At 37.7% G+C, this 15,040-nt stretch overlaps 1 protein-coding gene across 3 annotated transcripts in view; it reads right to left on the bottom strand.

Moving 5' to 3' along the window:
* Positions 1–1,222: 1,222 nt before the first annotated feature.
* Positions 1,223–15,040, bottom strand: part of PFKFB4 (6-phosphofructo-2-kinase/fructose-2,6-biphosphatase 4) — an 84,669-nt gene continuing 70,851 nt past the window's right edge. For 2 of the 3 annotated variants that reach the window (XM_039348207.1, XM_039348205.1), the window contains exons 13-15: positions 14,080–14,144; positions 8,477–8,568; positions 1,223–5,532 (exon numbers count right to left, since the gene is read on the bottom strand). In XM_039348207.1, coding sequence (XP_039204141.1) covers positions 8,509–8,568; positions 14,080–14,144 — 125 coding nt within the window. In that variant the 3' untranslated portion in view covers positions 1,223–5,532; positions 8,477–8,508. The remainder of the gene's footprint in view (positions 5,533–8,476; positions 8,569–14,079; positions 14,145–15,040) is intronic. The other variant, XM_039348206.1, reaches the window with a different exon arrangement.

Consider the following 15,040-nt stretch of genomic DNA (forward strand, 5'->3'; position numbering starts at 1 on the left):
CGTTTGGAGAAGCTCCGCTGCTGCACTGAGCAGCTGGAGATGGATTTCCCTTAAGAGGGAGCTTAACGGAGTGGGGAGGGAAAATGGAGAGAAATCCCCACTCCCCAGGGGGTTCGGGTAGGCTCCGACTATAGGGCTGAGCAGCTGGAGAGGGGTTTCCCTTAGGGGTGAGCTGAGACCGCAGGTTTGAGAAAAGGAAGACCCACCTCCCCAAGCCTTCTACAGGTTATTTTACACAGTGCTGGTCCCAGCACTGTAGAAATAACTGTGGTGTGAGATGAGCAGAATCCACCAATATTTTAGCCTCTATTACCTATCTATCACGTCCGCCTGGGCTGAAGACCGAGTCAAGAGTGGCTACCCCAGGATGGGCGTTGACAAGTTGGCTGACCTGGTCTAATGGGCAGGAAGGCAGAGTTAACCCATTGGTGGATTCTACGTCTCCAGTGCTGGAGAATTGCTAAACAAATTCAAATGTCCAGGGAATAAACCGAGAATGTGAAGCTTGTTAAATCAATTTTGTACACCTTGCTTATTATACCCATCACAAAGGGCAGTCTCAGTAATACTGCACAAGTCAGTGGGGCCCAAAGCTGCTGAATAAAACTGGCATAAGCAGAACCACAACTACTGTTAGAAAGGGCATAGTCACAATCTCAAGTACCTGCCATACATTGTTTCGCTGTCTTTAAAGTCAGCAGAAGCATTATTATAACTGAATGGATTCTTGATAACCAGATGATATTTCATTGATATTTATATAATTAAATGCAGTAAACTCTGCAAGTTTGCAGTCAAATTCCACAAGAATTGTTCATACCTGACATGAAATTTTGAGTCTTTAAAGTAAACTGACATTTTTATTCACTTATTTTAAAATAGTGTATTTTATGTAAATACAGCAATGTACTATATCAGGGGTCCCTAACCCCCGGTCCATGGACTGGTACCAGGCCGCGGCATGCCAGCAACTGATCTGCACAAATAAGCAAAGCCTCATCCATGGGATGCAGACAGCACACAAAACCACACACTCTCAGATCCATGGAAAAACTTTTCTCCATGGAACTGGTCCCCGGTGCCCAAAAGGTTGGGGATCTCTGTACTATATCATCAAAATGTGTTTTCTTGGACGACTTTTTTGCAAACATTTATCTAATGATTACGTACCTTAAGTATAGTAGCAAAAATCAACCTATAAAGAAATTAAAGTATACTTTAATTTAGAACTAAGATTTTATTGTTTTGGAGAAATATCAGGAAACCTCTTACGACAAGTAATAAATTGCCCAACTATAGCTGAAAAATCTGCATTAAATAAATGAACAATCATGTCTGAATTAAAATTTAATTCGAAATCATATGAATCCACCATATAAATTGAGAAAAAAAATACTTATAACATTCTCATTTCCACATTATTCCTATAGGCTATTTTCACACATTAAGCGAGTGCTAATAACGGCTTCTTGATTAAAATTCACATTTCCATAATTCACTTTTTACACTTAAAAAGGTAGTAAGTCCTGTGAAACAAAATATTCAACAGGTATTCTGAAGGCCATTACAAGTTTATTTATTTGAAGCTGATAGTAGAGAGTTTTTATGATTTATGATTATGATTTTTGGACTTATTTACTTGGAAGATAGTGCAACTAATTTCAAGAAGTTTTTGTATTTAAGATCACAACTTGTTAAATCAGAATCAACAACTTCTTAGTCTTTTCAAGTATCAACATAAATTTATAATTGTATTGCAAATAATGATTTTTTTTCTGGTTATATGGCCTTTTCTCTAAATAGATCACAATTAACAAAGTATATTTAGATATGGCCTATAAAAATATCTATTATACATTAAATATTTAGCCACCAAGTTGTACACATTAAAAAAATATGAAGATATGCAAACAAATATTTCTCTTCAGGAAAGGGAATCTATGAAGTAATGACACATTTTCAATGAAGGCTAGTCTACTGGCTTCATTTAGAAATGAGTAAATTATATTTTCTACAAAATTCAAAACAGATCTATACATCTACACATTTTTCTTCTGGTTAACTCTCAGCTTTTAGAGAATTAAATTACCCCCCCCCCCCGGCAGTGGCCCACATCCAGAGAAGCTCAAAAAGTATCATGATAAAACACAACTGCTGCATAAGAGAGACCTATTAAAGTATAGCAATGGGTTTTTTTCTGGTCCCTTCTAGTACCGTACAGGTAATCTTCAATTTACGATAGCAATTGGGACTACTTAGTGATGGCAGTTCTGACAGCCCAGGTTGCTGTTAAACAAGGACCTCGCATGACACTGACTTCTGACTTCCTGCCGGCTTCTTACTAACTTTGTGGGAAGCTGGCAGAGAATGTCAGAAATTGTGATCTTGTGACAGAGGGAGCAGAGCAATTGCTGGATTTCAGAGGACATGTTGTAAGAACCATTTGCTGAACACTGTCATGGGTTCAAATTGTTGCTGAATGTAAGCCAAGGACTGCCCGTATTTATCCAAAGAGAAGGCAACCCATCCCCCCAAAATGGGAGAAAAAACACATTACATACTATGTCAAGCTTATGATTGCCACTCCAAATGACATCCTGGAGATGTCCACACCTCTCCAATGTTTATGTATGACATCACTTGTATATGTTAGGCATCTATGCAGGTGTGCTTATATATCTTCTAAAAACAGAGTCTTAATAAAGACAGGATTGGGACAAACGTTATTATTAACTGATTCCCTGTGTGCACATCATTCTTTCACATATAAATCAGTCTTACACAGACAAATATGTACGTATGCATACACAGAATCTCCTCCCTCCCTCCTTCCTTCTAATGGAAATGGGGAAAAGGGGCAAAATGGATGGAATGGAGTTTTGGGGTGGCTTCCCGGGAAAATAAAAACAAGAAAACTTTTGGGAAATATATTTGGATGGGGATAGAAGAGAGAGAGTTTAGGCATTACAGAAAAGCAGCCTCTCTCATCTTCTATGTTATTTTCAATAGCACTAAGTGACTGAATTCAGAGATATTGGGGTAGGGGGAGAATTCCTTCCAGTCAGGTAAACATTGTAAATGATTATCTACCTGAATAAATACTTTACAATGCAAAAATTATTTTATGATACAATACAGCTCAAGTGCTTTTTATATGTTAGTTAAATAATTTCTATTTTAATACTATTGTTTATCTTTCTGACGTAAGTTTGACTTTCTGGCTTATTTCTTCAGCACTGAATGCATTGCAAAACAAGGAGTTCACAGCCTGGCCACAGCATACATTATAGCACCAGCGACATAAAAATAAAGAAACAAACTGAGCCTTATCTGCAAAGCTAACACAGTACATTGCACAGAGCTTTCACCACTAAGGTAGTATGGCTCGATAAGATATCTATATAGACAGGGGATTTTAAAATACACTTCCAATTAGTGAGGACAAAACTAATTTTTGTTTCAGGTATCTAATCTTCTGCCTGATTTCTATCACACAAATAATGACATTATATAATGACTTAATACAAATATATACATGACTTAACATGCAAACTCAAAGAGGAATTGCTTCTGTACAAATTCCATTTGAAAGCAGGACGTTAAAATTCTGCAAATTAACCTGCATTTTTCTGTGCATCTTTGAGAATCCAACTACAGGAGCAGTGGTCCCATGTCTCTTATGCTTTCCTCCCAATCCATACAGGAGGAGGAGCAGTAGATGCTAATCCCCAAAGATGATGATGATGATGGTGGCGACAGGGTTGAAGGATGTGCTGGTTCTCTTTTATAAAAGAACGCCAGAATACTAAACCAGGGCTTAGCAACAAAGCTCTTGCAAGCATCTCAGTGTCCATACTCCCAATTAATGTTTTAAAAGCATATAAAAAATTAAAAAGGCAGAAATCATGTGCCATTTCCAAATCTTCAGCATTTTGAAATGTCTCAGAAAAGGACACGGATGTCTCAGAAGGTTTCAGGCAAGAATGGATTAAGTTGAATGATTTAATATACTTGCAAAATCTTAAAAGACAATTTGAAAAACTGTCATTGTTATTTACTTTGGGAGTAAATCCTTCCACCATTACCTGAACTTGTTGATGGTATTCAGTGCATGACATCTGCTAGCTCCTCCAATAAAAAAATATCTTTCAATTTAACTCTGCCTACTTTTGAAACATTCAAAACAAGCTAATACTTTATCTTTGGTTTAAAGGGAAAACGGAAGAGGTTCATCAATATTATTGGCTCACTAGAACTTCTTAAAGTCATATGTGTTTCTCAAGACTGGTGCTGCACATTGCAGCAATAAGATTTTTGGACTTTTAACCACCACGTTCCATATTGTTATTCTTGTCTATGTAAGATTATTTTAATTTTCACAGGCTTTACAGGAATTTCCTCAAAGAATAATATATAAAATCAGCAGTCCCAAACCTTTCTGGCTTTAGGGACTGGCATCGGCTGGGGGCAAGGGGATGGTTCACAAACATGCACACAGCTCACACAAATGGAGTTGTGCATGCTTGCCCACCATTTGTGCGGCCCAGTTTCAAATGGGTCATGGCCCAGGGGTTGGGGACTTCCATATAAAATAGTGCTTATGGAAATTATGAATAATATGCAGGCCAACTTTGACTAATTGACTATCCATCAGTATTTTTAAATAGAATTAGAGATTATTTTTTTTAAAAAAAGGCTTTAGAAAATGGTTCTACTTTGTATATGAAGTAGGAAGAAATCTGCTGTTATTTTTGATAAAAAAAATCACTTGAATAAATTATCTAGGAGGCTCTGCAGCACTTTATAATGTAGGAGCATAAAAGAGAAAATATTTTAATGCTAAAATGGAAACAGAACCTTTAATAAAATTATTTAGAAAGTTGGTGTTATAAATACCAACTGCTACAACATTATTGCCCCACCCCAAAACTGGAAATTTTAATAGTGCACTTTATAATATTGAATATATTATAAACATTTAGTTTTTTGTGTTATCAACCAAAGCACTGTAATTATGAAATGAAAACAAATTGAAGTTTGATGGAGATGATAAATATCTTGTCTAGTAGATGAAAAGGTTTAAAATACTTTTTGTGCACATCAAATTTCATGGGCATAAGGTTTGAATAAAATAATCAGAGGAGGACTGTTTTTAACAGAAAGACCAGCTTAAGAAAATATTCTAATTCTAGAAGAATCTCAAAACAACACCTGTACATATAACATTCATGATCAAAAATGACAGGCTGAAAACAAAATATATTAAATTAAAAACTAATTTCATCCTGGGTTCCATAAATACTTGGTACATTTTTGCCTTTAATGCTCAGTTTGTCTTGAAATCCATTTTAAAAGAAGAGAGCAGGCATTTTTCTGCCTTTCTGGCTGTCTCCTTCTAAGGCTCTCATCATCGTCGTGTCCCTGAGAAGTGTCCTTAATGTTGACACCGGACAGTGCTGGGAGTCCAGAGAGCTACAAATTATTAGGTACAGTCCTCAAGGCTTCTTCTCGAGAGCGGCTCACGCACACATTCTGGAAATAAAATAAGAAGAATTGGTTAGCAAGCTACAAGGGGTTCACAGTCCAAGGAAATGCATACTTAACTCTGGCCTGACCAAGAAGATTCTCTTGAAAAGTGTAGGGACTAAAGAGAGCAACCCTGCACTGAGATTAACTCTAAGACAGGGGTCTTCAAACTTGCCCCTTTTATGACTTGTGGACTTCAACTCCTGGAATTTCTCAGCCAGCCCTACGGGAGTTGAAGTCCACAAGTCATAAAAGGGCTAAGTTTGAAGACCCCTGCTCTAAGAAAAATGCCCTTTTAAGCAGCAATAAATGAGTAATTTTGCTAAACCACATCTGGAGATTAGTTGCCTTTAGAGATCTTTAAATCTAATAAATTACGTATGTTTCTGAAGGTGAACTACTGTTGCAGGCCCATATTTTATTCTAGAGATGCATGCTCCCCAGGCAGTTACCATGATACATAGAATAAAACACATAGACTAAGAAGCCATGAGAAAAGATGACAAAATTTGGGGTTTGGGACTTTACCAAAAGTTATAGATACATAAAATTACAGATAATATATTAAAAAGAGTCAACAATTTTTGTTCTCTCGTAACACTGGAATTGAGCAGGAGTATTCATAAAAAGTCTGGTTCAAGATAATGCACTGAATAATAGCAGCTGCCCACTGGTTGACATAGTCAGTAAGCTTTTTTTAGAAGCTCAAGTTACTGCCAACTCAAGAGAGGATGGGTTTTATTTAATATGAACACTTGAGACCCACATACTGGCTTCAACAAGTATAGCAGAAGACTGTTTTTCATCATTAACTAACATGAATCCAGGATCATGCACACCACATTTTTAACTCTTCAAATAACCCAAACAAATAAGCAAAGTTTTTTTTTTCAATATACACGCACAAGCACAGGAAAATCACAACTTCTGAGAGTCACTCAACTAAATCCACCTACCTCTCCTCCTCTTTCAACCAAGTTTCTTTTTCTAGGCTACAATCTATGAAGCACTACAACTTCCCATGTTAGGAAATCACATGGCAGATTCATCAATAATACTGCTTTATTTTTTCTTTCACTAGAGAAGACTTGTAATAAATGTTGCTTTTCCTGCATATAGGCCCTTTTTGCATTAAATGCAACCCTGAATAAAACAAACTATTAAACAGCACAACCTTTTACCAAAAGACCTACTTTCAAACAGGCTAGCAGAGTAGTGATACAGTGAAAGATTACAAAATGGATCTTTCTTTAGTGCCCATGAGACTCCCTCTTGCACCAACTTTTTCATTCAATCTTAAACATAAGTATGACACATTATGTCAAGAAGATTTTGCTGGGATATGCTATTATAGTTGATGCCCACAGAGGGCTCAATCTGAGATGATGCATGCAAAATTTTAGACAGCCACAAGAAGGCAGCAAAGAGGTACCTAAAGCACTGTGCGTTTGCTGCCATCTGATGGTCATCTGGCTTTTGCATCTCAGATGATAGTCCTAGTGAGAAGCCATAAAGATGAATATGAGCCATGATAGCCTAAAGTGAGTAGAGACAGGATTCAGCAAAGCAAATGTGGAGGTCCTGGGAACATGCAACTCTACATCCTGATTATGATTTCCCTGAAGCTTTCCAAAATCTACTGCAGCAAGGGCAACACCAGATCAAGAGCCAGAGCTGAAAGATGTAAAAACACAAGACTGCTGAGAAAGAAGCAATAATCATAATACTGCTCCTGTGTAGACTAGAATTTGGAACCAAGCCAGCGCTCTTCAGCTGGTTTAGCAAATCTTTGAAGCCTAGGAAGTAAAGACGAGAAGTTGGAAATGGGCCAACAACATTTTAAAAATACTGCCCACTAATAGGAAACAACTTCTTAGATACATTATTAAAATCAATTAGAATTACAATTTCTAATGCTAGAATTACATTGGTCAATGATATTGGACTAAACACACTTATCACCTGAAAAATATCCAGCTATCTTCTCACTGATTCTATTGTATTTATTGCAACTGTTAGATATATTGTAACGATTAATAACTTAGATGTTCAAAGTACTAAACTGAACTTTACTGGACATAAAATATCAAATTAAAAATCAGCAATAATTAAGTTATATTGCAAAAGCAAATAATCAAACTTCAGCAGAAGTGAACAATAACTTGTCAATGATTCAACAATTCAAATAGTCTAAAACAGTGGTTCTCAACCTGTGGGTCGGGACCCCATTTGGGGTCAAACAACCATTTCACGGGGGTCGCCAAACAATGCAGTCTGCCATTTTTTTCCCCTTTTCCTTAGCTGTGCTACTCCCTTTTATTCTATTGGCCTTTGAAAGCCAATAGAATAGACTCTCTTGAATAGAGTCTAATTCTATTGGCTTTCAAAAGCCAATAGGAATTGTCCAGGCTGTCTCTGCCCTGCTGAGCCCACCAAAAGTCCCATTCTGCAAATGGTACTGCAAATTGTCTACAGCGAAGGCGAGCTGTCTGTAAGTTTCCACCCCTCCCTGCTGAGCAACTACTAAAAATGTAAGTAAAAGAGGGCCAGGGGTGGGAGGTGGCAGGCCGGCGGGTGCAGGGAGGGTTGCTGGCGCACATAGGGCCCGGCGGGTGCCTTACCTCCCTTGGGCTGGGCCAGCTGGTGGCCCAGCCGGTGGTCGGCCTGCGCTGTCTCTGCCGCTTGCCAGCTACACCTTGGCCCGCACAGGGGGCAACACCATGCATGTGCGGTGCTCCCGGGCAGGGAAAGTCCTCGACTTATGACTGGTTGGGTAGTCCTCGACTTACGACCGGTTGGGGGTCGCGGCATTAAAAAGGTTGAGAACCACTGGTCTAAAACAATTTGATCTCCAAGTCATTCAATACATAAAAACTGCTATATCTGCATTTGATTCCAAAGTGATTAGAATGATTGTTTGAAATTTAATAAAGTATGATAAAAACAGCACCACATCTTTCATAGCTGATCAGGAAACAGGATTCACTGGTGAGCAGGGACAGTTATAAGGGCATCCTCAGGAGGTCTGACAATGTCTACATTCTGTATAACAATAAAAATATAGAAAATATTTATCGTACAGGACTGCCAATCAGTGTTTCCACATGTAATTCCTGATTTAAATTAATGGATGATTGCAATTCTCCAAGCAAAATTTGTGCCCATTTTTCTTATAAACATAGACTATTGATTTACAGAAGACAATAATTCTGTGGTTCCAGCTTAACATTGGCAACCTTATGGGCTACCGATCTATGTACAGAAAGCCGTGCAGTATTACAGTATTAATTCCTTTGGATCCAGGAAGTCCCCAGATTAAGAATGAGTTCAGTTCTATGCACAAAACTGGAGGAATAAAGAAATTCCAACAGAAGAAGAGATTTTATATAAAATCCTATCGTGTGCTGATATGGATAGGTTCATAATGGAAATGAAGGACAAGACAGAGTCAGATTACTTTGAAATCTGGGATAAATTCTATTGTTGGTGTGAATCAAGGAGAACTGTTCGGGTTTTAAGTTAGTGTTAAGATAGAGATATATAAAACTGTATGTTAGTATATAGAGAAACAAATTAGACACTGTATTGTATAGAAAAATATGTATATATAGAGATTAAGAATTATATGTATGATGAGGAACAAATTGTTAGGAATATATACACTGGAATGTTACGTTATGTCCATCTTTGTTTTAACTGTTTTATAAATAAACTTTTAAAAAAAAAAAAAAAAAGAATGAGTTCAGTTCCTAACTCTTGTCTTTAACTCAAATTTGTAGGCTGGGACTCATACTTACAAGAGGGTTGCCTGTTATTGAAAATAGTGAATAGTGTTCTTTTTTCTCAAGCTATCAAACTGCTGAAAAGAGGCTATACATTGAAAATGTACACCTTCATCTATTCACAAAAAAATTGTGCAGCTTCAGTGGTTTATTGATTCAATGAAGGAGAACTCTGTCCACCATTTTTAGTAATAGGCAGTCCATTTTAAGTACAGGTTGTTTTATAAATAAAACGTTCTTAGCCAGCGACTGCTTTGCATTAGTCTTAACTTTAGCTTTATCATCGCTCATTTTACTAATATTACTCTGATTCCTTTTCAGCTGAAAATGGAAGTTATGCCAAACTTAAAACCTTGGCAACAAGGAACTCCTACCTCCAAGCCCATGATTATGTATGCCACATAAGTCACCCCATCCATGATTAAATCATCAATGAGAACAGATTATGTACAGACCAACCTGGCATTCAAAAGCAACAGACAGAGCTCAAGGCAACTGAGGACACAATAACTTGGTTTATGGGTCAAGTACTGGGTTCTGGACAAGCTGTCAAGTTGCAATTTCAATAGCCCCCTCAGATTCTGACCCTACCTATCTCTGCCTGTCACAATCTTGACGTTTCCGCTTTCTACTCCCTATTCCCCCTTCCCTAGCTCTTCCTTCAAAGGCACCCCATATATCCACCCATACTATATATATCAAGATCACCAGCAACCACCCCAGCCCTTATAGCAAGTATCAGACTTCCCCACCTGCCTGTTCCTATCTTCAGGCTCTTGGTAGTTGGAATAATGCATAGTTTCTGTGACAAGCTCCTCTATATACTTCAGATCATAGACACTCCCTTTCTGTCCAGGTAAGTAGTAAGATGACAAATAGCTCTCCAGTTAATAGAAAACCCAGACTGAGTCCAGAAGAAAGGTCCAATAAGGAAGTGCCCAGAGCACAGTGAAGAAAATGATAAAACAGAGTTCAGTGCTGCCTCTACCACTCTGGCTCCTGCTTCAAGGCATGCCCTTAAATTTCTCCCTGCCAAACCAAAAGGACCCCAGAGTTGCAGAAAATGTTCTTGATCACAGACTGGGTAAGGATCAATAATATGAATGTATATCCTAACAACATGGTGATATACATGTGGATAGTTCCTTGGTTCTATAGAGATGCAGGAATGGGCACAACTAGCGCACTATTCAAAAGTCTGCATAGGCTCTCCTAGCCACAGCTGCCATCTGCTCTTCCAGCCAGAGCCCTGAGTCTAGGAGCACCCCCAAATTGTGCATCAGGTCTGCCTGCAGTAGTGCCATCCCATCCAGAACTAGAGATGGAAGAACCTTGTCTCAAGAGGGCCCAAATACCCACAGCCACTCCATCTTGAAACGGTTGAATCAGAGCTCCATCCAGACCCAGACAGCCTACAGACACTGGAGCTAGGATGTTCACAGCATCAGTCAAGGGGATTGGAGCAGAGATGTAAAGCTGGGTGTCATCTGTATATTGATGATGTCTCATCCCAAACTGATGGATCACTTTACTCATGTAGATGTTAAATAGGAGAAGACAGAAAACCAAATCCTGATGCACCCCACAAAGTAGGGGCTGCAGTCTGGTTCTCTTCCCACCTAACCATGCCGACTGAAACTGACCCTGGAATAAGGAGGAGAACGAGCACAACACAGTGCCACTAACTCCAAGTCCTGAGTCAGCCAAGAAAGATACCATGACTGATCATATTCAATGCCACCAAGAGGTCAAGAAGAGCCAGGATGGATGCATTACCTCTATCCCACTCCTGCCATCCATGAGCACAATCAATGCAGTCTCAGTCCCAAACCTGGGCCTGAATGTCGACTGAAAAGCATCTAGATAATCCGCTTGATCCAAGGTCCTCTGCAGCTGCCCTGCTACCCCTCTCTCCACCACCTTCCCTAAGAAGGGAAGGTTGGAAACTGGGCAAAAAGTATCCAGCTTGGTTGGGTTGAGTGATGGTCCTTTGAAGAAGGAGTGCAGTTGGTGGAAACACGCCCTCTTTCAAGGAGGAGTTAACTACCACCCATCCCCTGCCATGCAACTTTAATGAGCCAGGAAGGGCAACCTAATATACAGTACAAGTGGCCGCACTAGCAGCTGAGAGGGACTTGTCCACTTCCTTAGGTTCCACAAGCTAAAATGTGTAGACCAGGGGTTCTCAACCCTGGCAACTTTAAGACTTGTGGACTTCAACCCCCAGAATTCCTCAGCCAGCAAAGCTTAAAGTTTAAAGTTAAAAGTTAAAAGTCTTAAAGTTGCCAAGGTTGAGAACCCCTGGTGTAGACTTTTATAAAAGTTTTATACATAAATTAAACCAATGAAGAACAATAAAAGCCTTCAGTGCTGATTTATTTTTGTCTTTCTAACCTCTCATATACTACAGAGCTAAATTTCTAATCCAAATCAATCTGGTGTCATGCTATGCACACTTAAATCATGCCACAAAAAACATGGGAAAATTGTCCCTAAGAATAGACAAAGATGTGATCCATCTTGGCAAAAATTCTTAACTATCAAATCAAATAATGCAGGTTAAGATACTGCTTCCATAAACAAATATGAAATGACAATTCCCCCAAACATTATTTTGTCATTTCTATGAGAAATATGAAGAGACAATGAAAATGAACAGAAGTTTTACCCTTACAGAAGATGTTTACAGTTACATAAAAATAGTCACTGGGAAGGCTGTGCAAGGCATTCCCAAAGTGTCTCTTCTCAAAGTACCAAAGAACTGCACAACCAGAAAGCTGTTGGGGGGGGGGGCGTTTGCTTCCATGGCCATTTCCCAATGACCTTGCATATCCATTTCACCTATGCCAATGGTCCCATAGCCACTGGCTGGTCTGCTCAGGCTAACAACCTAAAAGTCTGCTGCGTAATTTTCCAAAGGCACAGACAGAAATTCAAGACTGAAGAAGAAAGTAATTCCTTTACTAAAACAATCAACCTCACAATTAAAAGGAATATTGTTACATTCCTTTGCCTACTAAAAGACTTCAATTAATTAGCAAATCCATTCCAACTTATACAGAACTATAAGAGCACTGTGCAATCAAAAACTCTGATAATTTTGATAAAAGGGGACTTCTAGAAAAATACAAGATAACTTATATCAGAGATAAAACTTCCATTTGTTTTATGGAACTCTATTACTGACATTTATAAATTTTCTTTACAAACAACTATTTTAACTGACATAAACTAGCTAACAAGCCATTTGAACCAAAGCAGTTGTGATCATCAATGTCCCCTAAAGTACTTATTAATGTACTTAAAAGAAAAATTCTGCTTCTGAATATTCTTTTTTCTGAAACTTTTTAAAAAATTAATACACATGAAAATACATATTGAACACACTATTATGGATTCATTTATTTATTCTCTCTCTCCATTTTCCTGTTATTAATTTAGTTTGATCTACTTGATTCCCACTGAAGCCAATGGGAAGAGTACAATGATGGTGTCCTGTCTTACTGACTAGGTTCATATATCTTATTAAACTATATTTTGGTTTAATGAACAAATCACCAGATGTCCAGCCACGAGCTAAGGGATACTAACTACAAGTGCTTGTTCACATAATAATTAAACCAAAATTAAACAAATCAATTTTTGACTATATGGACCTAGTAGTAAATCACAGTATTGGTAGCATAGCCATACAAATGGCTCAGAAATGCTACAAACAGAAACATTTGTGTGACATTTTAACTGAGTCAAAATTGTGTTTATGTTTTTGTTAGCAGAACGTTCCATCCTCATTTTAGAGTGCATGGGTAAAATAGATGAGACTTTTCATATAAATCCAACAGACACAAACTGAAGTCAATCACTAAACAATGATGTGTGTCTATGTGTATGAAAAAGAGAATAATCATTATTTTCCATTAAAAAAGTGCTTATGAACTTATGTTTCCTCCAGAATTTTAATATCAAAAATAAGCTTTCAAACTAGCTGGACACAAAAATCTTTGCAGCTGTTGTTCTAGAATGAGCAAGAAATGGCTTTCAAAATCTAGATAACAAAAAAAATTCTAAAATAATGTAGTACATTTCACATAAAACATACAGGTACCGAAAACTGAACTGCTGCAGTGATATTTGATATGACATAGTCAGGGTGGCTATAGTAGAGCACAAGGCAAAACAGAGTCTGTTGAAATTAAGATCAGGACAAGATGGTTACAGAGAAAGTACTATTCCTAGAAATCTAAAAACTTTTCTTCCTTACATTAAAAGAATGGAATCTCTCATTGAATGGTAATATACAATATTTGAATACTACAGAGGTGTTGTCTACACTGTATTGAGGGATATGGGCATGTATGGAAGCCATTCACCCCTGAAATCCTGTATAACATCTTTAACATCTTCATGAGCTTAATGCAGAATTCTTTAAAAAAAATCATTAAAGTGCATTAAAGAAAACACACAACATTCCATTAATCAAATACAACTGTCTTATCAGTATTCTCAAATATAAAACTCTGGGTGGTTGTGAATCCTCATTCCAGGAATCAAAGATATTAAGCTCAATTTTTTTTTTACAATGCTCTCCTGGCTAGCTTATTTTTTTTTAAAGTACATTTAAAAAATTAACTTTGGAAGAAGCAATTAGAAAGATGTAGCTAAGAAAGGGCAGGGAGTGCTTAACTCTTTTGTTACTGGCAGGTTTTCTACTTTAATACTTCTTTCAAGCTTCTTGTAAAGTTTTAAATTCACATTTGTTAAGAAGACCTACCTGTGGTTTATCCCTGTGTGTATTTACAGCCTCAACGTTTAGAAATAAAGATTCCACTTTGCAACCTGTAGGTAGAAGTCAACATTTTGGTATTTAATTCAATTTATTCACTAAAAAAGAACAATATCAACAGCATAACCAATGGATAATAGAATTTGATACCAATACTGGTTAAAAATAGTTCCGGTTGCTTTACAAAGTTTGCTCCTATGACACTCTGGCAACATTGGTTCTAAGAGGTTCTAAGTGGCAAATATAGTACTCCTTCCAATGCAACTTCGAGCTTTCTCCTGGGAGTCATGGATAGCACTTTTGAGCAGCTGTAACAAAATTCATATTGACAGACATTTGGGGGGTTGTAATGACTTGTAAACATTTGATTGTATGTTGAGAGCATGTTGAGTATCTTCCCTAAAAATACTGATTAGGCTTTCATGCCTTTAAATCAGGTTGCTGGAATTGGAGAAAGGAAATTGAGAGTGGCTTTTTGGGTGTAAGCACAAGTTCAATTCTGATATTGAAAATATATTCTTGTTCTAAGCCATGTGCTGAACACACATGTCCTTCAATTTTACTGGGTGGTTTTTCTATCCAGAGATTGCTTGATTTTGTGGGATCTTTGGTGCTCTCTGAGCTTTGTGGCAGATGTTTCATTAACCAAGTTAGGTAACATCATCAGTGCTAACAGAGAGTGGGATTTGCTCTTGTTTTATCTACTACTGGCTTGCCCTTGCTTAATTTTGAACTCTATTCCAGCGGGAGATCTTGACATTCTAAAAAGGGAAGCCTGCCTTTAACGTCCAGTAATATGTTTAACTGCAATAACTGTAGCATTTTGGACACTAGATGTCACTACAGGCTTCTTTTTATTTGGTAAGTTACAGGAGCATCTCTCTTGTTAAACGTTTTTCTTCAAAAATTCCAAATTTTAATATCCACACTCCTCCCTCTTCTTTTAACA

The sequence above is a fragment of the Crotalus tigris genome, unplaced genomic scaffold (assembly GCF_016545835.1).
Source record: "Crotalus tigris isolate CLP2741 ecotype Arizona unplaced genomic scaffold, ASM1654583v1 scf7180000018125.1543573, whole genome shotgun sequence".
NCBI classification, from domain to species: domain Eukaryota; kingdom Metazoa; phylum Chordata; class Lepidosauria; order Squamata; family Viperidae; genus Crotalus; species Crotalus tigris.